Source organism: Erpetoichthys calabaricus, chromosome 3 (genome assembly GCF_900747795.2).
Source record: "Erpetoichthys calabaricus chromosome 3, fErpCal1.3, whole genome shotgun sequence".
NCBI lineage: Eukaryota > Metazoa > Chordata > Cladistia > Polypteriformes > Polypteridae > Erpetoichthys > Erpetoichthys calabaricus.
Window position 1 is genome coordinate 37,254,283 of NC_041396.2, and position 22,351 is coordinate 37,276,633.

The 22,351-nt window shown below is 37.5% G+C and overlaps 1 protein-coding gene across 1 annotated transcript; it reads left to right on the plus strand.

Moving 5' to 3' along the window:
• The first annotated feature begins 300 nt into the window (after nucleotides 1-300).
• On the plus strand, nucleotides 301-5,012 carry LOC114649251 (olfactory receptor class A-like protein 1). The gene is made up of 2 exons (XM_028798754.2): nucleotides 301-360; nucleotides 3,968-5,012. Exon 2 carries the CDS (start codon nucleotides 3,976-3,978, stop codon nucleotides 4,939-4,941), a length of 966 nt encoding a protein of 321 aa, XP_028654587.2. The 5' UTR covers nucleotides 301-360; nucleotides 3,968-3,975; the 3' UTR covers nucleotides 4,942-5,012.
• Nucleotides 5,013-22,351: the final 17,339 nt, after the last annotated feature.

The following is a 22,351-nucleotide window of genomic DNA, read 5'->3' on the forward strand; positions in this document are numbered from 1 at the left end:
TATGGCTAAGGTGTTCTTCCTATTTAGGTTTTAAAATTATTTGTGCTAACAACGCACAGGCGATAAAATGTGAAATAGAGATTGACTACACGGTTATTACTCTGTTTATACATCTGGGGTATTAACTCCTATGATACTCTGTATTGCTTTACATATATTGAATGTCCCATGTTGTCATTTTCTAATGTCTCCCTTGTGTTATAAATCAGTTGGTATTTGGTTTCAATTCCCCTTGTAACAGCTTGCTAATCCAAGAATATAAAAATAATCTACAGTAACGTAACAACACCACAGTGTGTTATCTCATCTAGCCTTCCTTTTACAGTATTTATGATACAGTTTATTGCATGTAGACTACAGGTAAGAGCGTAATTAATTTTGTTCTTTAAGAAACATGGACAGACTGTGTATGCTGTGCTGAATGATTAAAACTGCTTTGTGATAATTTAAGTGCACCCATTATGAAGCTTTACAAAATGAATGTGTATATTTAGCTAATTTTCCTGTGTGGAAACTGACAAATAGGAGTTGCTTTAACAATAATTCTCTTTTTAAAGTTAAATTAATATTGCATAAAATTAGAAAAATAAATTATAAACCATGATCCTTCACAGAATTAGTCATATGTGGCTTAGAGAAACTAAATTTGGAGTAACATACCGTACTTTGTGACCCTGAGTGAGTAACCAAATCTGTCTGTTCTCCACCTGCAGAAAAAGTATCTGTAATGTATTTCATTCTTGCAAATTAATTTAGATAAAAATTTCTGCCAAAAAATAGTTTGTGAAATTAATTATTTAAAAGATGTAACTGATTCTTATTGTCACAAGACCAAGCAAGCAGCATTCGTTTTTTTATTAAAGTGTCCTTCTGAGCCACAAATCATTTGAAAGCACTTTTAAGCCAGAGCTGTAGTTGAATTATAAATTTTCTGTTTTGCCAAATACTTTAGGGAACATTAGCACTCAGGGTTTCAGAGACAAGTTTTCTTCATAATGATTGCAAGTTGCCTGAAGAAGGGGCCTGTGCTACCTTGAAAGCTTGCATATTGCAATCTGTTCAGTTACCCAATAAAAGGTATCATTTTGCTTGACTTCTTATTGCATCCATCATGGCTAACATGGTACAACACCTTACTACTCCACAATGTCATAAGCCTACTCAAAAGCCACCCTTAGTGACCACCTATAGCTGTTTCTTGTGCATACTGTCTCATGTTATATTTAATGGATGGTGCTGCAGTCATTGCCTGTAACTGGTAATGGTAGTCTACGAGGGACATGCAGGGAAGAATCTCATTGTACTGTGTATATAATACAGCATTTTAAACTTGGTGAACATAGCAGGTTAGTGCAGATTAACAACCAAACATTGTTACACAGAAAGTCATGCACTCAACTAGCAATCTTATGTATTATACAGTATATAGTTCAATACTTCGGTCTCTAGATCACAATGACATGCTTGTTAGGCTTACTGGTGAGTGCCAAAAGTGCAACGCTTTATCCCTTGTTAAGCAATCTGAAGGGAACCGAGACTCATGTGACACTCCTACCATTTAGTCCTTGCAGAGAGACTAATAACACATTTTAATTTTGACTTTCAGATAGTAGGGTGCCTGACTGATGCAACTCAAATAATGAAACAGAGTATCCGTCCGTCTGACATGTTGTCCCCTCTGAAAGGTGCTCCTTCACCTCTTTTGCACCTCCTATAAACATATTAGTGGTCACAGGAAATTTGAAAACTGGTTAATCTTAGAATCTGATTATTCATGTAATCCTACTTAATGAGAATGAAATGAGTTCTAGTCTAGACGTAGATAATTTTGTTATCTAGTGTGATGAGTCTTTCATACAAATTAATGTTACAAATAACAAAGAGGTGATAGCTTAGTTAGAAGAAACATCATTCACACAATACACGTAGGCAGAGAGCAAGCAATAGAAACTGTAGACCAGGGGTTTCCAACCTTTTTTCCCCTGAGAGCTACTTTTACAAAATGACTAGGGCCGAGAGCTACTCATGTTTTCTAACGTTTATTCTCATAGCTTATTTTAACCCAAACAAACTGAATACGCTTGTTTTGTCTGAACATTTACAAAATGTTGGTGTTCACAACTCGCATTTTGAATTAAAACGTCACAAAAAAATATTTAGTTCACCTGCAAGTGCATTTTGTATGTCTGTAAGCATTTTCTAGTGTATCTCACACTATTGAATTAAAACATGAATGCTGTCAAAACAAAACAATGCAATTCCAAATACACAGATATACATTATTAATTAAACCTGCAGCATCATTATATTAAGACTGGTTAAGTCTTAATGTGGTTTAATTTTTGTAGGTAATTAAGTGCAGTTAGTATGTTTATGTTATAGAATCTTGGGAGAGATTACTTTTACATGACAAATTTCACAAAATTTGAAATACACAGTGTGTTGTTGCTTAAATCTGCCTCACAGGTAGCACATGTAACAAAATGACAAATTAATAAGTTGTGAGACATGTTGTCTCCTTTTTGTTATACTGCTAGGTTATGAGAAACATGTTCTCAGATTTTTTCAGGTAACAAAGACAGAAGTTTCAAAGTAACGTAGTTGTACTCACTAGTCATGTGACACATGTTGATTAGCACATGCAATTAAGAAGTTCCCTTTACTCTACACATGACAATAATGACACAGTAAATTGTATATATATACACAGTATATACATTCATGATGTGATATTATACAGTGAATATTATGTTCATTAATAGAGATGATATTTGAAGGCTAAGTCCTTTTTAATTTGGTGTTTTGGTCACTTTGTAAAAACCATGCTGATAAGCCAAATTTCACCCTTGGCATAATAAATCTGAATTGAACTGAATTGTACTCATTCTCATAGCAGATTTACAAAACATTACTGAGTTTGACCGAGTTTCCCTGGTGTGGAACTGGCACCCCTTCAATTAATTATTTCTGCTGCTAAGACTCCACAAAATAATTCAATTTAATTTAGGAAGAAAGACAAAACAAGAATGTTACTATAGTTTCACACTTGACTTTTATGTGACTACAAAACTTCCAAAGTAATCTTTTACTTTAAATATAATCTCTCTCTTTCTCTCTCTCTGCCTTTCTTGTAATATTTACTAGAAGCCTTAATGTCACTAAGTGTCTGACTATAAAGCATACACCTGACCGTGGGTGAAAAGAAGTTCTATTGGGAATTGGTAGAATCTCCTGGTTTATGAAATTGTAAGTATGCATTCTGGAGTGATAATGTTAATTAAACTGGGTTTCCAATAACATACCAAAGCAATCTGGAGGCAAACCATTAACTTGAGAATTTTTTAAGCTTTTCCCCCATGCCCCATAGCATCTAATGTAAAGTGCCAGTGTGATCAAGACGTTTTTTTAAACTTAAAATGACTGCTTAACTTTAGAGCATAATTTTATGTGGCAAATGTATATATACTAATCAAAGGTAAAAAAAAAAATCAAAGCCAGACCTGTTGGGCTGAGATGCAGCTTTAACTACGGTGCCATGGTGCCAGCTGTCAGCTAAATATGTAAATGTGCATGTACAACTAAATTCAATTTATATTGCATCTTTACTGCTTCCACATTTTGGCACTCTTGCATACACATGAGAAACTTGCACAAGACAGGTCAGCCAACTACAAGCACAAAAACTTTAATTGCAGTAACAATATCAACATTTATACCACTCCAATCCTTGTGGAGCTATGGTGCCCTCCATGTGCATTTGACAGAATTAAAATATGCAATTGGCGGTAATGACACTCCAATAATCTTAAGGGATTGGTGCACAACAACACAGTTTAGTGTAATCAGGTACTATCGCATTATCTTTCACACATGCAGGAACATTCAAGCTTCACATTTGAAAATGTCTGTGAACTGCACTCATTTCTGATCGAGAAGTAAATGATCTTGCCCTTTTTTTTTCTTGTAGAGGGCATCATGGACACAACTGACACCAGACTTGTCCTCAAAGCAGCAGCTTTTCTCATCCTTACAGCTATCAGCATCCCAGCCAACATATTTGTATGCATTGCTTTCCTTCAGACGTTGGTGACAGAAGGCAAACTCATGACAGCTGATATCATTCTATGCCACTTAGCCTTTGCCAATCTGATGGTGGCACTGGTACGCAGCATCCCGCAGACGATGGCAGCATTTGGCTCCAAGGACATGTTTGATGATGATGGTTGTAAGATGGCTATATTCTGCTTCCGTGTCTTTCGAGGCCTCTCTATAAGCCTCACCTGTCTGCTTAGCACTTACCAGGCAGTGCTGGTCTCTCCAGCCACATCTAGACTTGCCCCTCTCAAGTCCAAAATCCCAGAGTACCTTATGCATATCATTTTTATCCTTTATGTTATGAACTGTGTCTCCTATTCCAATACTCTACTAAATTCTGTGGCCTCCTTCCCCAATAACACCATCCCTCTTTACACTTTCAACCTTCAATTCTGCTTCATTACCTACCCTACCTACATAGACTTTATCTCTGGCGGTCTGACCAAATTTTTTAGTGACCTCCTGTTTATAGTGTTAATGGCTATCATGAGTGGCTACATCCTTGTAGTCCTCTATAGGCATGGCAAGAGAGTGAGAAGCCTGAGAAGTTCAGAGAGCAGCCAGTCTGGAGCAAGAGCAGAGGTCAAGGCGTCCCGAGCTGTGGTCACTTTGGTCACCCTCTACTGTCTCTTCTTTGGGGTTGATAATATAATCTATCTCTACTCACTGACTGTTCTTAGGGTAGCACTCCTTTTATCAGACATTCGAGTCTTCTTTGCCACACTGTACACTTCCGTATGCCCTGTTGTAGTCATTATAACCAATCCAAAGGTCAAAATCAAAACAAAGATGAAGAAACAGAATGTAGAAGGCCAATTTACAGGCACAACCACATCTGCTCTCTAAATTCTGATTTGATTTTTCATTCTCAAACACATCTTCCTGCATTCAAGTCAACATAAAATATGTAATAAAGCAAACAGGCTGAAAAATTATCCATCCATCCATCCATCCATTTTCTAACCCGCTGAATCCAAACACAGGGTCACGGGGGTCTGCTGGAGCCAATCCCAGCCAACACAGGGCACAAGGCAGGAACCAATCCCGGGCAGGGTGCCAACCCACTGCAGGAAAACACATGAACACACCCTCACACCAAGCGGACACTAGGGCCAATTTAGAATCTCCAATCCACCTAACCTGCATTGGACAGTGGGAGGAAACCGAAGCACCCGGAGGAAACCCACGCAGACATGGGGAGAACATGCAAACTCCACGCAGGGAGGACCCAGGAAACGAACCCGGGTCTCCTAACTGCGAGGCAGCAGTGCTACCACTGCGCCACCATGCCGCCCGCTGAAAAATTATCCAGAGAAAATGTAAGCCTAAAACTATAAGATCATAGCGAAAAAGCCCTTTTTGTACATGTGCAAAGGCACTGAGCAGGCTCCTGTCAATCATGGAGAATCCACTACATCCACTGAACAGTATCATCTCCAGACAGAGGAGTAGCTTCAGCGACAGACTACTGTCACTGTCCTGCTCCACTGACAGACTGAGAAGATCGTTCCTCCCCCACACTATTCAATTCCACCCGGGGGGGTAAACGTTAACATTATTCAAAGTTATTGTCTGTCTGTTATACCTGCATTGTTATCACTCTTTAATTTAATATTGTTCTTTATCAGTATGCTGCTGCTGGAGTATGTGAATTTCCCCTTGGGATTAATATCTATCTATCTATCTATCTATCTATCTATCTATCTATCTATCTATCTATCTATCTATCTATCTATCTATCTATCTATCTATCTATCTATCTATCTATCTATCTATCTATCTATCTATCTATCTATCTATCTATCTATCTATCTGTAATGAAATTGTCTCTTATTTTTTGTGTAAGCTGTTTTTTATTTTATATTTCACTAAACATCAGAAAATGAAGTTAGTTAAACTGTGGGTTTCTTTTCTTCTACATGTCATGCTTATTGTCAGAACCTTTTGCACAATTGTAACTGCACAATTTTGGAAACCTTGAAGAAACACAGTTACAATCACTGTACTTTTAATTGAAACGGAGGAAAACTGAAATGAAGTGACACCATGATGCTACTAACAGTCACAAAGATGTTTAAGAAAGAGATGCGAGAGTTAATCAGATGAGTAGACATTAAAAGCCAAGGAGACAAAGAGAAAATGCTTATTTGGAATTCCATCTAGTATAAACATTTATTCTGAGTTTTCTAAGGTGCAGTTCTGCTGCTTATGTACATTTTTCATCACCAGGTACCAGAATATGCAATTATTTTCATTTATAAAGTTGTTTTTTCTAAATGTAATTGTTGCCATTTTGCTTTTGCTACAGTGCCTTGCAAAAGTATTCAACCTCTTTGGTGTTTGTATTGTTTTGTCACATTACAACCTGGAATTAAAATGGATTTTTTGGGGGTTAGCACCATTTGATTTATACAACCTGACTACCACTTTGAAGGTGCAAAATATTTTTTATTGTGACACAAACAATAATTAAGACAAAGAAAAAAACAGAAATAATGAGTGTGCATAGGTGTTCACCCACCAAAGTCAATACATTGCAGAGTCACTTTTTGCTGCAAATACAGCTATTAGTCGCTTACCGAATGTTTCTATTAGCTTAGCATATCTCACCCCTGGGATTTTCTCCCATTAGTCAAGGCCAAACTACTCCAACTCCTTTAAGTTAGACTAGGGGGTTTTGCTCCTTGCACGCTTCGCTTGTCAACCCCTCCACCAAGCCAGCGCCGTTGTGAAAAGGGGGGCTGAACACAGTCCAAGGAGACACGGATGCTCATCTGAAACCCCTCTTAAACGGCGATACAATGGGAAACAAATACAGTTTTTTTTTTTTACCTCCTCTTTGCTCGATCAGCTGCTGGCTTGCTGCTGCTGCCATGCCGAGTGATCTGCATTTTGTGCTGCACTTCGAACATTTAAAAGCCTGTACAGCTGCTGTCCTTTTGTCTCACTGCCTTGTCTCTCTTCTCCCCCAGACATCCTCAAACACTATTCGATTTCACAGAGTAATATTTTCCGTTTGTTTGCGCTAATGCGATCTTTACTATCATTTTTTTGAGACTTTCGAATTTTCCTACTTCCATTATCTCTAACCTGCTCTGCATGTGTATCGCGCCAATGTTTTTGAATTCTTTACGATGGTCTACTTTGTCTTTTTCCAGCTTGAATATTTAAGCGATGAGATCACGGGAAGTGTGTCTGCCAAAAGCATTCCAACAACTGAGAGGTTAGATGACTGTGGTCTTTTTTGAAAATGGTTGAAAGTCTCACTGGACTTGCTTCCAAAGGTTGTAAGAATGATGTGATTTGACCGTCTCTCAGGACATGAAAGTGTCTCTCCGTCTCTCTTCAAAAGATCTCTCTTGAAAAGCTCACATCTTGTTGCAGGAAAAAAAGTCTTGTCTCGTCCCAAGATTTCTTTTTATAATAGACAGATGGGTTGTGTTGGTGTACAGCAGTATTCAAGTCATGCCACAGATTCTCGACTGGATTGAGGTCTGGGCTTTGATTAGACCATTCAAAGACCTTTATATGTTAAATCACTCCAGTGTCACTTTAGCAGTATGTTTAGGGTCTTTGACATGCTGGAAGGGGAATCTTCGTCACAGACTCAAATCTCAGACAGACAGAAACAGGTTTTCCTCAAGAACTGCCCTGCATTCAGTGTCATCCATCTTTCCTTCAATCCTGACCAGTTTTCCTGTCCCTGCTGATGAAAAGCATCCTCACAGAATGACACTACCACCGCCATGGTTTAACGGATTGGTGTTCTTAGGGCGATGGGAAGTGTTGGGTTTGTTCCACACATGACATTTCCCATGATGGACAAAACGTTCAGTTTTAGTCTTATTTGACCAGAGAATCTTTGGTCAACATGCTATTGGGTGAACTCCAAAGTGTTTTTGTATTTTTGTCTTTAAGGAATAGCTTTTTTTGTTGGACACTCTTTCATAAAGCTCCACTCCACTCAAGCTCTGTACAGCTTAATGTGGTTCTTTGGACAGATACTGCCATCTCTGTGCTGTGGATCTTTGCAACTCTTTCACTGTTATCCTTGGTGCCTTTGGTCTGTGAGTTTTGGTGAGCAGCCTTCACTTGTCAGGTTTGTAGTGGTGCCATTTTCTATCCATTTTGTGATACAGGTAATAGACTAATGGTTCTCCATGTGATATTTAAAGTTCTGGATATTTTTTATAACCCAACCATGATCTATACTTCCCCACAACTTTGTCTCTGACCTGTTTGGAGTTAATAATAATAATAATAATAATTCATTACATTTATATAGCGCTTTTCTCAGTACTCAAAGCGCTATCCACACAGGGAGGAACCGGGAAGCAAACCCACAATCTTCCACAGTCTCCTTACTGCAAAGCAGCAGCACTACCACTGCGCCACCTGTGAGTTCTCCTTGATCTCCATTCTGCTTGCCAAGTCAAAGGCCTTTGAGAACAGATTTATTATACAGACATCATGTGACAGATCATGTGACACTTTGATTGCACAAAGTGGATCCTAATCAACTAATTAAATGACATCTGAAGTTAATTGGCTGAACCAGATCTTATTTTAGGAGTTTCATAGCAAAGGGGATGAATACATGTGCACACTCACAATTTTTCAGTTTTTACTTTTCTTTTGTTTGTTTTAATATATACAAGCTATTTTATTTTCATTCACATTCAACATTTTGGACTGTATTGTTAAGTCCATTACATTAAATCCCAAAGAAAATCCATTTTAATTGCAGATTGTAATGCGATAAGACAGGGCAGATAGCAAGGTAGTTGAATACTTTTGCAAGGAATTGTACTTAACTGTAATGGCATTTTGTTTCATCATAGTGTCTGTTTTGATCGGCTGATATCAAGATGATTTTCAAGATTGCCAGAGTCATGCTACTGGAGGTCACATCTCCACCACAATGATATATAAACATGTATTAGACTGATTCCATTGTCCAGGTTTGTGAATACTCTATTAAAAAGATCTACATGTTTAGTTAATTCTCTGGCAAAACAAATCTTAGCATTCTCTTTTGACAAGATTTTGATTTTTGAGTCTCCCTTGGACTTTGAATTTTGAGTTCCTGGCTTTGACATCTTGAATTTTCTCTTCACTACCCAGTCCACCTCTCATAACCATTTGGCACCTCTCAGCAGTGACAGACCACTACCAGTTCGGAAAGATGCTTATATGAAGTAAAATATCAAAAGTATCACTCTGCACAGTGAAAGAAAAGGTGGGCTGCTGTAGTTGGAGAAAGATTAGACACTTTTAATTCTGTAAAGAAATTAAGGTTTTCATTATCATTACATATATTAGCAGAAGCAGAATGCTGTAATTTGTTAGCAAGCCTTGCTATAGTAATTGTGCAGAAGAGGGTTCTAAAGTTTCCTTAAGAATCCTCAACTGTGCAGGAGTAATATGGGGACTTTGCTGATGTGAGAACTTCCTTGCAGAAGGAAGCATGAATGTTATAAGCAAAGAGGTTAAATAACCAACTGTGTTTTCTGGTTTAAATGTTCTTGCCAATGCCTTGTTTTTTGACAGAGCAAAGCTGTTATATAAATCAAAGTACAGAAAAAAGAAAAAAATACCACACTTTAAAGGAGCAATAAAATTTACTGTTGTTGAATGTATATTATCATAGTGAGAAACTTAAACCAGTAATGCAGCAGAATCAGGTAGGCTAGCTAATAAGCAAATTAATTTGTAACATGTTAATTGTTATTGTGTTATATGTAATGGTCTGAGCAGAACATAAAGGAATATAGGAAGTGGTATATTAAATATGATACTATTATTATTATTCTGCATGATGTCTTTATCCATGGATACCTACAGCAGCATTTCTCAACCTTTAAGTATTTGCGACCCGAGTTTTCATAACAGTTTTAATCGCACCCCCCTAACATTTTTGTGAAACCCTAATAAAATGTATTCCTATATTTTTTGCTGTCGATACACCGCTACAAGTTTAAACTTTTCCTACGAATAGTGAAATTATGCCACATATGACAACATTCGCACCCCCTTTTTTGTTGCACAGTTTGAGAACTGCTGACCTGCAGGATCAGGCACATGACATGTTTTAAAGTCCAGTGCTATTGCTACCACACCATACTGTCTAAAACTAACATTATTTGGATGCCATAGTTCATTTAATGATTTCCTCTCAAGATCTTCTACCAATGCAGACCAACAGATTGTACATGCTGTGGATTTTACATTTGAAACATGGCCACTCATTCAGAGGCAAAGGAAAAGACAGTTGTAAATGTGTGACGGGACATGACAAAGCAGTAAAAGCAGAAGATGTTCATGACAGTGTTGGAGATCTAAAGTGAGCACTGACAGTGTTTTAGCATACTGTTCAAATGAACTAATGGTTATTGATTTTGTTTTCTTGAGTGACTGACTGAATAAAACAGCTTCACTATTATCACATTGGAAATCTTTTCATTTAACTCATGTACTGTTTGATAATAGTCTATTTTGACATGACCTTTAGAGGAGTATCTAGAACCCATAAACAGACAGATGCAACTATTATAACAGGCAACACTTTATAACTTTTCCCTGCCTCCTGTTTGGCCATCTTTTTCTTGTTTGAGCTACAATTATGCCAACTAGGCTAGAAACTTTCGATAGTGTCAAGTCCATTGTTCATGGTGTAAAGAAGCAGACCTTGGATAGACAGCATCTTTCTCAGGTCTTATAAGATTTTAATTATTTCAACTATTAAAATTCCACAATGGATGGACGGATGTAGCAAAATCATTATTTCATATTGCTACAGTTTTTATTCCGTACTCCGACCCAGTAAGGACCATAACTGCAAGAGGATTACCAGAGTGCATGGCTGGGTCTGAACCATAAAATGCCTTTGTGGTGAGTATATTGACTTTGTCACTCTACCTCAAAATAATGGATGGTACTCAGCAGTTAATCACTCCTGCCACACAAATTTGAAAGGAGGAGACTGTGGTTGTACAAAGAGTAGGTCCGGATCCCCACAGAGCAAGGCCATTCCTGAGTCTGAAATTAATCTGTAAACTAACCCCAGAAACGGTTTCTTCTATGGGACTTAATATCCACTTCCAGTCCGACAGGGATAAGATCTGTGTATAGTTAGGCCCTATTATTTGTCCCTGTTTTTTTCACCTATTAGTCTTCAATAGACTTTATATATTCTTCTGTTGTTATTCATTTTTATCATAAAATCCTTTACTTTTTAAATATTTTACTGTACATACTTAAGCCTTCTAAGCTTTTTTTGGGTTGAGTGTCAGCTTAAAGTTGCCTTCTGCTACCCAAGAACTGTAAACCAATAATTGGTCTTCAAGCACCATTTGTTACTTACCATTTCTCATATTTTATTTCTACTTAGCATTATCTTGTGGTACTTGACACCAAGCTTTTCTTCTTTCTCGTGGAATAACATGCCAGGAAGGTTTAGAAAATCATCTGTCAGTGATAGATACGGAGTGGGATTATTTCAGGATTCCGGGAAATATTGGTATTGGTTTTACCATATCATACTGTACATCATCCAGGGGTGGCTTGTGCACTCAGGAAGACTCAGACAAAATGTATACATCAGTGAGATCTGTGGTTGTCTAGAGACGTTAGGGTCTTTCAAAACTCGACTTGATGTTTTCTTGGAAGAAATAAGTGGATAGTACTGGCGATCTTTGTTTCGCTGAATAGCCTGTTCTCGTCTAGAGTGTTCTAATGTTCTACAGGAGAACACTCACCAATGAATTTATATTCTCTAGAAAATGTTTTCTTCCTTTTCTCATTTGGGAACTATCCACACATTAGGTTGAGTTAAAATGATGTGTTTATGTATCACTGACGTCTAATAGATACAAGAACAATATTGTGCTCATCGATACATTCTCTAACTCCAGTTACTTCAGCAAAGAGTCATGGGAATCTGGCCATAGAAGTCCTAAATTTAATTAAGTGGGTTTAATCACCATGGATTCAGAAAGTATTCGGACCCATTTACTTTCTACAAACTTTATTATGTTGTAGATTTAATTTTAAGTTGTTATATTTGCCATTAATCTACATTCAATAATCCATGATGACAATGTACAAACATGTTTTCAGAAATGCTTCCAAATTTCTTAAAAATCAAAAACTGAAATTTGTCATTCATATAGTGTAAGTATTCCGACCTATAACTCCCCAATGACAGCAATTACAGCTTTGAGTCTTCTTGGGTAAATCTCTAAATGGGATGCGTCTGTACACTGCCATCTTTTGGTCTCCCTACAGATGTTCTATGGATTTAAGTCTGGTTTTTGGCTGGCCACACAAGGACATACACAGACATTCCAACACCACTGCAGCATTGACCTGGTTGTACGCTTGAAGTCATTGTCATGCTGAAAGGTGAACCATGACCTCAGTCTGAGGTGGTGTGCACTCTGAAGCAGGTTTTCATCATGGACCCTCTCCTTTACCAAGGCCATTCTTGTCTGGTTACTCTGTTTGGCCAGATGGCAACTCTAGGAAGAGTCCTGGTGTTCCAATGTCCTCCTGGGAACACTCAAAGCTTTAAAAATGATTTTATACCTTTCTCCTGATCTATGTCTCAACACAACTTAAATGCCCAGATCTACAGAGAGCTCCTTTGGACATCATGGCCTCATTTTTGTACTGACATGCAGTGTGAACTGTGGCACGTTACACACAGGCCTTTCTGAATGATGTCCAGTCAATTCATTTTGCCACAGATGGAGTCCAATCAATTTCTAGACCCATCTCAAGGATAATTAAACCAATGCACCTGACCACAATTTGGAATGTCACTGAAAAAGCTCTGTTCTGTAAGTGAAAGATTTCAGTTTTGATTTTTAATAAATTTTCAAACTTTTCTAAAATCATGGATTTAAAACTAAATCTGCAGTACAATAATGTGTGCAGAAAGTGAAAAGTTTTGAATAGTTATTGAATCCATTGTATATAATGCTGTGTTGTGTTTATTTTAAACCATTTAGAAAACTTTTCATAAAGTATTTTCAGCTTCCTGTGACCTATCAGACAGCTCAATCTCTATGAAGTTTATATTTGGCTGGCCATCTCTTTGACTTCCCAAACATTCTATTGGTGTTGTAGCTCTCTTCACAACACCACAGACACAAGTCGGGCATTATTGCTTAGGCTTGTCTTACTCCACGCCATGAGAACTACATATTGAGTAATCAGTACAAAACACATTATTGAATACACAGTAACTTGCGTGTACATAGGATGAAATACAAAAACATTTAGTGCAACATGAAACAAAAGATGTTTTACAAATAAAATACCCCGTTGGCCACTTGTCATGAAAAGAGGTCCTTAAATCACTTTGATTATCTGTTTTAGCATCAGACATTTATAGTTTTAAACCTTTAGTGCAACATGGCAGAGCCTCATGAGAGACATCCACCCATCTGTGGTCCATGGGGCAGGTCTTTCTCATGTTCTCCTGATAACTCCTAAGTGTGTTCTCGCGAGACACATTACTTTACATGCAGTACATATTATCTTAAAGTCACTTAACAATAACAAATTAATTTATCCATCCATTATGCAATCCGCTATATCCTAACTACAGGGTCACGGGGGTCTGCTGGAACCAATCCCAGCCAACACAGGGCGCAAGGCAGGAAACAAATCCTAGGCAGGGTGCCAGCCCACCGCAGAGTGCGCACACACAAACACACACACACCCACATATACACTAGGGACAATTTAGGATCGCCAATGCACCTAACCTGCATGTCTGTGTACTGTGGGAGGAAACCCATGCAGACATAGGGAGAACATACAAACTCCATGCAGGGAGGACCCGGGAAGCGAACCCAGGTCTCCTAACTACGAGGCAGCAGCGCTACCCTCTGTGCCACCGTGCTGCCAACAAATGAATTGTAACATGTAAATTTACTATACACATCACGTTTAAAATTTAGATATTTAAACTTAAACTATACTGTATATTTATGAAGGTATGTAACCCATTATAAATCAATTATCTGCAACATGAACTTTATAACTACATTTACAGGTGTTCTTATCCATCTCTGCTCATCCTGAAGCCCTGTTACTCAGGGGCCTTTATGGCTTTCTGCCATTGCCTCCCTCAGGATAGATCTGTTTGTTAGAGTCACCCTGCATAAAACAGGATGCACCACAGCAGATTCTATCAGTTGCTTTCACACACTAGCATTTCCTATTAAAAGAAGAGTCACAGACATCAAAGGTAAGAAATTGACTTCAATGTTAACATTCATATTTAATGAGTGTTGCTGCAGCTACAGGTATCAGCCAGTAAAACCTATTAGTTAATAAGTAAGAGAGACTAGAAAGTACTGGCCTCATGTTCAGACCACATTCATTAGCCACAAAAAGAGAAAAATAGTGTTATACCAGAAAAGTGTTTCAAATTCAGCGCTAACAGATCACAAAAAATCACAAGTTCATTATGTGTACGATTTATGAATTTGGAAAGGGACTAAAGCAAATTCTGTAAATTGGAATATTTTCAGTGCATGAATTATTTACAGTCAACAGACTGAAAAGAGTTATACAGTATACCTTTTTTATCCTATGGCTATCACTAATTCTTGCATTTCGAACAAGTTAGGTTAATTGGCAACTCTGAATTTGCCCATTATGAGAGAGTGCAGGTGTGACTGAGGGTAGGAATTAATGAATGGAAGACAATCCTCCCTATCATTCTTCAGAATAAGGTTAATGCATCCAAATACTTAAAGTAGACTGGCACTGCCTCATAGCAGAATAGATAGCATCTCTCAACCCCCAAAAAATCTTAACTATATATAGGGGAAAATAATTGATGTGGTGTTCTCTCTATTATCCATGCATGCAGCTGTTTATGAACCTACAGTAGGAAGATTCAAGGTATGCTGCTGTAGGCCATCACTTCAGTAACTGGCATTAAAGACAGAAACTAACTCAGATCATCATATCAGTTCATCACATGTATATTAAACTATTTCTTTCTCTTCAGTTTTATTCTTGAGTACTAGAACATTTGTTTTGTTATACCTTTTGTGAAAGTGTTTATTTGATATTTGGACTTCAGTCTCCACACATTACACACTTCATGGCAACATTCTGTTTTAGTTACGTGTTGAAATTCCTCTAAAATTTACACAGATCGTTGTAGACACGGAACGCACATGAAATGTATGTTTTTCAAATAAAGATATATTATTTTCATATACAATTCCAGGCACCTCACTCCCAGATAAACAGACTTCAGCTATGAGAATTTTGTGTCTGGCTTCAGCTGCCTCAGTTGGGGATGGGATAGCAGGCTGCCTGCGGCCAGTTGACACATTTGTAAAACAAAGGGCCCTATCAGTGCGCAATTGACGCAGTGATGAGGAGGAGCAAATAAAATGAAGATAGCCCAGCATTACGATGATTTTCACAGTCTTCAGGGATTCTAGTGTTAATAGATAATTTATTAATTTATTGAGCCTGCTTAAGCCAATCATTGCACAATCAACTATACACCCAACATTCACTCAGCCTTTAAAGTCACATATCTCAGTGATATGGATGGAAAACCAGATTACTACCACACAAATGGGGAAAACATTTAAATGGCATATATTTGCTAACAGATATCTCAAACATAGTAAGTCAGCAGGGCTTACCACAGTGCCAGCTTGCCAAAAGTATATTTTACACTAATACTGTATAACAAAATATTAAAAAAAAACAGCTTCCTGACACAAAATACCATTAAGGAAAGTTGAAATTATGATTTGACTCGCTTTGATTTTTTAAATATTCAGAAGTTTAGTAACCGAGAAATAACAGCATAATTATGTCAAAACTTTCCTGTATATTCTATCAATATTTAAAATTAAAAATAAAAAAAACTCTTCAGTCCATCTCCTTAAAAAGTATGTCGGGACCAGTGTCTATGCACTTTAGTTTCCATGTGCTGTTTCTCCTTCTGCTTTATGCACAAAATGCATAAAGAAAAGCAACACAGCCTTTAACAAATGTCAAGTAATTGCATATTTTTAAATACATAGTTGCACATTGTGTTTTATTTCGTTCATTTTATATCATCAAAAGCAGCATGTTGAAAGTAAAAACAGATTTACTTTATTGAATCTGTTCTACTAGGGTGTTGTACCGTGTTAGCCATTATGAATGTGTAGAAAAGCCAAGCAAAATGACACCTTTTATTGGCTAACTAAAAAGATTACAATATGCAAGCTTTCGAGGCAACTCAGGCCCCTTCTTCAGGCAAGGGGCCTGAGTTGCCTCGAAAGCTTACATATTGTAATCTTTTTAGTTAGCCAATAAAAGGTGTCATTTTGCTTGGCTTTTCTCTTGAATCTGTTCAAAATGTGTTGAACTACAGTTACACAAAAATGATTGGGTCAAATATATTGTACTGCAATAAATTTAATAACAAGAAACAATTATAACAGAACATTCTCACCCAGACTTAATCCAATCAATCGCTGCAGTATCAGGTGCAAGGCAGTCTGGATAGGGCATCAGTTCTTTATAGAGCTCACTCATACACATACACATTATGGAGCCCTTTCAAAATTGTAAAAACAACTAACATGGGACATGGTAGGAAAGCTGAAGTAACCAGGAGCAAACTTCGCAAAATCATCAGAAGAATATTCAAACACCACACAGACAGGAGCTAGGCATTCAAGTCAAGCCTGAGACTGCACCTCAATGACAGCATCCCAGTACTAGTCATATATGAAATTTGTTTGGTTGTTGTTCTCTTTGTTTTCAAATAATCAATGAGTGCATATTAATGAATTATTATTATTATTATTATTATTATTATTATTATTATTGTTATTTTTTTATTATTATATCAAGTTTTCTTACAACATGATGTACAGTTCATTTGCTGTTGAGGTACAACATACACATGCATGAAAATATATTTTATACATGATTTTTGACATTTGTAACCGTTTGCTAAATGGTGTATAATAGAAATATATATACCAGCCAAGCCAGTGTGTTGACACGGATTGGCACTGTGGCAGATGGTGCACTGAGACTGGTATCCCAGCAGAAATGGATGGAAATCCCTTACCCAGCCGGAAGATCAGCATCGTGAATGGACAACCTGAATGGAGAAGCGTCCTGTCTGGGATGATTGGAGGTCCCTTTCCTGGCCAGTAGGCCAGAAAAAATGACTGACAGTGGGAGACTGCCTCCTATGCTCAGGTCATTCCCTCATTGGGCTGCCCTGTTGGGTTCTGAGGGTGATACCAAGAGGAGCTCATGGGAGGTCAATTCCCTGTCCTAGAGTAGTTCCGTCTAACTTGGAAGTGCTTCTTTGAGATAATGGTCTGGCACCACACTTACTGCTGAGTCAGGTTTAAAAGAAAACCATCCATGTTGCCCAGAGAGTCGGACTCAATGTAGGAGGGCAAATTCTGAATAGGGGTAATATAGGAAGAAAGAACGATAAGAAAAGAAATTGCATTCTGGAAGGAGCCTGATTAAGGGCATTTTTGGCAAATAAAAACAGTCATTTGAACCTGGCACTGTTGTTGTGTAGCTATGTCTGGGGTTTGAGGGATCTGCTATGCCCCACAACATCTAAATACAACATTGTTTATTATTATTAATATTATTAAGCTACATCAGAGTAGAAGATTCTCAACATGCTGTGATTCAGGTTTACAGGTGGAAGGACACTATACGGCAGCCATGGGCAAAAAGTTGGAAACAGCCTTGAAAGGGGTGCAAGTCCATCATAGTACCCACACACACACACACACAATGTCAGTTACACTCGTATGGGACCAATTAAGAATCACCAGTTAATGTAACCTGCAGATCTTTAGGGATATGAATAGACAACTGGAGCACCCAGAGTAAAACCTAACACGAATACAATGACATCATGCAGTCTCCATATAAACACTGATCAAACCCAGGTCTCAAACCCAGGATGCCAAATATGTACATATTTAAAATGAGTAATATGGCCTAGAACACATAATCACTGAAAAAAAGCAGTCAGCAGAACGAACAAAATAGTATACTTTAAATCTGACTATAAATGTGCAAACACTAAATTTGTAAAATTCATTTGGTTTTTGAAGGCAAAGTAAAGTTAATTAGTATAACACCCAACATACGACAAACATAATAAAAGCATATATCTCATTTATGTGGATGGTACATTATTAAATGTAATGCAGCCTTGAAGCTATGATTAATTGACTACATGCAATTTCAGTCCAGTTTCTATTCTAATTCTGGAACAACTAAGCAATAACAAAGTCTGCTCATATACTGTTAGACACCTTGAAAATGGCAGAACAAAGGCTGTTTACAGAAGTTCTGAAATAACAGATTAATGCAAAGCTGACATGCTTGATTCCACACCGGAAGTTGGGGCAAATGTAAATAAAGGAAGGTGATATTTGGACAATTAAAGCCCCAGGAGTTTATAACATTTAACATTTAAAGGACTCAGCCATTTTAATATTTAACCAGCTAGTGGTGCACATTACAGTAGTAAATGTTACAAACCCAACAGAGTGAAATGGCTAACAAACCAGATTTTAAAAGCAAAACATCTCCCCATTGTTATTACCCAGGGGAAATCCCCATGTGTACCACAAATTAAATTCAAGCCCTGTATTGTATTTTGTTATTTATGAATGCTAACAATAGCATAATTAAGTGATATGCATATAACTACTTGCTGGTTACACCAATATTTTAAAGCTGCTGCTGCTGCTATTAATATTTCATGCTTTATATTATTTTACTAAAAAGGCACTATATTGCTAATTTGAATAAAAGAGGTACCTTTAATAAAATTAATGGAACTTCTGTTTTTGATAGTTATCAAATCTGCTTAATTCAATTTGGATTGTGGGAAACTTGTGCCAGTCAAAGAGCAATGAGCCAAAGGCAGGAAACAGCACCAGTCCGTCACAGGTTACACACATGCACACATTCACACTCAGACCAGTTCAGAGTCACCTGAATATCTTTTGGAGTGTGGGAGGAAAACTTGAGTATCCAGAGGAAAATCTACCCAGCCAAAGTTAAAATGTCATGGAATGCTAACTCCAGATTTTACTATCTTACAACTTGTTTGTCACATTCTGGTACATTTTTCTCTCTTTAATATTGTCCAGTAGCATTATTACCTGTCTTCCACAAGACTTTGCCACCCTACTAATCTCCCTTCAATGATACCTTAGCAATACATCTTAGCAACCCATCATACTCAAATACTCATCCCAGCCATCTCTTTTGTCTCATTCAAATTGTTCTAATCAATCAATGCTGTTTCTTTTCCCACACTTATTAGTATCTTCTCATTTCTTATTCCTTTTACCCCGCTTATTCTTTGCATTCTTTCTGGAAACCACATCTCACATGCTTCCAAATATTTAATATATGCTTCTCATTGCATCAAAGTTTCTGTTCTGGGGTGAAGCCTGTCTGGATTTAGTATTTTGTAATAATCAAGATAGAATTGAGGGTGTAGAGGTGATTGAACCACTAGGGTCAAGTGACCATAATATAATACAGTTCTCATTATTTTGTAAGAGTGCAGATGCAAAGACTAAAATTGTTAAGGTGAAATCTGGTAGGGCTAATTTTGAGCAGATGCGACAAAGTCTAAGGAAGAAACACTGGGATAAACTTTTAATTGAGGAGACAGTCGAGGAGCAGTGGAACAGGTTTAAAAATGTTTTACATGAAATGCGGGACAGATACATACCTAAACTTGGAATTAATAGGAAATTTAAAAAAAACTCCACGGTGGATTAATTAAGATTTAAAAAAGAAGTTGCAAAGGAAAAAACTGCTTTATAAGGCATATAAGACTAATGAGTGCAAAGTGAATCGTAGAGCGTATGAGAACATGAGGGCAACCATTAAGAAGGATATCAGGGAGGCTAAAAGACAGTTGGAGGGGAATATAGCAGATAAGGCGAAAGAAGACCCTAAGAGATTCTTTCAGTATTTTAGTAGTAAAAGAACAGTCAAGGAGGAGGTCAAGTGCATCAGGAATAGTAAAGGGGAATTAAAAGATACAGACAATGAAATAGCAGATGCCCTAAACATACATTTTTCTGAGGTGTTTACAAGAGAGCAAGTGGATAACCTCCCAGAGGTAAACAGGACTACTAAGGAGGTACTGAGGGATTTGGGAATTGTAGAGGGAGAAGTGCTGCTCAGATTAAATAAGATGAAATCAAACAAATCACCAGGACCAGATAATATTTACCCTCATGTTCTTAAGGAGGCTAGTGAGTACATATATAAACCCTTGACACATATTTTTAGGAAGTCACTGCGCACTGGAGAGATTCCGAAGGACTGGAAAATGGCAAATATCATCCCATTATATAAAAAGGGTGACAGGGCAGATCCAAGCAACTATAGGCCAGTAAGCTTAACATGCATCACAGGAAAATTAATGGAAGGAATTATTAAGGATAAGATTGAGCAACACCTGGCAAGGACAAGAGTTATTCTGAATAGTCAGAATGGGTTCAAAAGAGGGAGGTCGTGTTTTACTAACATGCTGGAGGCAACAAAAGAATACAATCAAAGTGGAGCATATGATGTTATTTATCTTGACTTTCAGAAAGCATTTGATAAGGTGACACATGAGAGGATGGGAATCAAATTAAAAGAAGTGGGAGTTCAGGGTGATGTTTGTAGATGGGTGCAGAATTGGCTCAGACACAGGAAGCAGAGGGTGATGGTGAGAGGAACCTCATCAGAACTGGCCGATGTTGAGAGTGGTGTTCCACAGGGGTCAGTGCTAGGGCCGCTGCTATTTTTATATATATATAAATGATTTAGAATGAAATATAAGTAACAAGCTGGTTAAGTTTGCAGATGATACCAAGACAGGTGGATTAGCAGATAATTTGGAATCTGTTATATCGTTACAGAAGGACTTGAATAGCATACAGGCTTGGGCAGATTCGTGGAAGATGAAATTTAATGTCAGTAAATGTAAAGTATTACACATAGGAAATAAAAATGTTAGGTTTGAATACACAATGGCCGGTTGGAAAATCGAGAGTACACCTTATGAGAAGGATTTTGGAGTCACAGTGGACTCTAACCTATCGACTTCCAGACAGTGTTCAGAAGCCATTAAGAAGGCTAACAGAATGTTAGATTATATAGCGCCTTGATGTGTGGAGTACAAGGCCAAGGAAGTTCTGCTCAACCTTTATAATGCACTGGTGAGGCCTCATCTTGAATTCTGTGTGCAGTTTTGGTTTCCAAGCTACAAAAAGTACATAGCAGCACTAGAAAAGGTCCAGAGAAGAGCTACTAGGATGATCACAGGGCTACAGGGGATGAATTATGAGGAAAGATTAAAAGAGCTGAGCCTTTACAGTTTAGGCAAAAGAAGATTAAGAGGTGACATGATTGAAGTGTTTAAAATTATGAAGGGAATGAGTGCAGTGGATCGAGACTGTTATTTTAAAATGAGTTCATCAAGAACACGGGGACACAGTTGAAAACTTGTTAAGGGTAAATTTCGCACAAACATTAGGAAGTTTTTCTTTACACAAAGAACGATAGACACTTGAAATAAGCTACCAAGTAGTGTGGTAGACAGTAAGACTTTAGGGACTTTCAAAACTCGACTTGATGTTTTTTGGAAGAAATAAGTGAATAGGACTGGCAAGCTTTGTTGGGCTGAATGGCCTGTTCTCGTCTAGCGTGTTCTAATGTTCTAATGTTCTATAACTAAACAGATAGTTAAAGACAAACTGCTATCCTTACGTTTGGCCATTGACTTTTTGTTCCCCACTGACTTCCAGTGTACTCTAACTTAATCATGAAAAGATATGCCATACAGATCATAGCTTCTACCAGTTGTAGGTGGATTTTCACAACATTAAGAATTCTTCAGATAGCTAGAACAGTGAAAGAGAAAACAAACACACACACACACACACACATATTGGAAGAATGTGCAAATTCAAGTAAGAAAGAGATCTGAACAGGAATTCAATCTCATTCTCCAACTGATAATCACTGTGCTACTCACTTATCCATTAAAAGAATCAGGTCATTAGTTCCTTGTATCAGTAATTCTGTAGGTGAATAATGTTTTATAATATTTGTACAAAATTTACATTTAAACATTTTTTTGAAGTCCTGCCTCTTATTTCTTGGCTACTAGGTCTTGACAGCGAAAACTTATGGACACCAGAGCAATCAT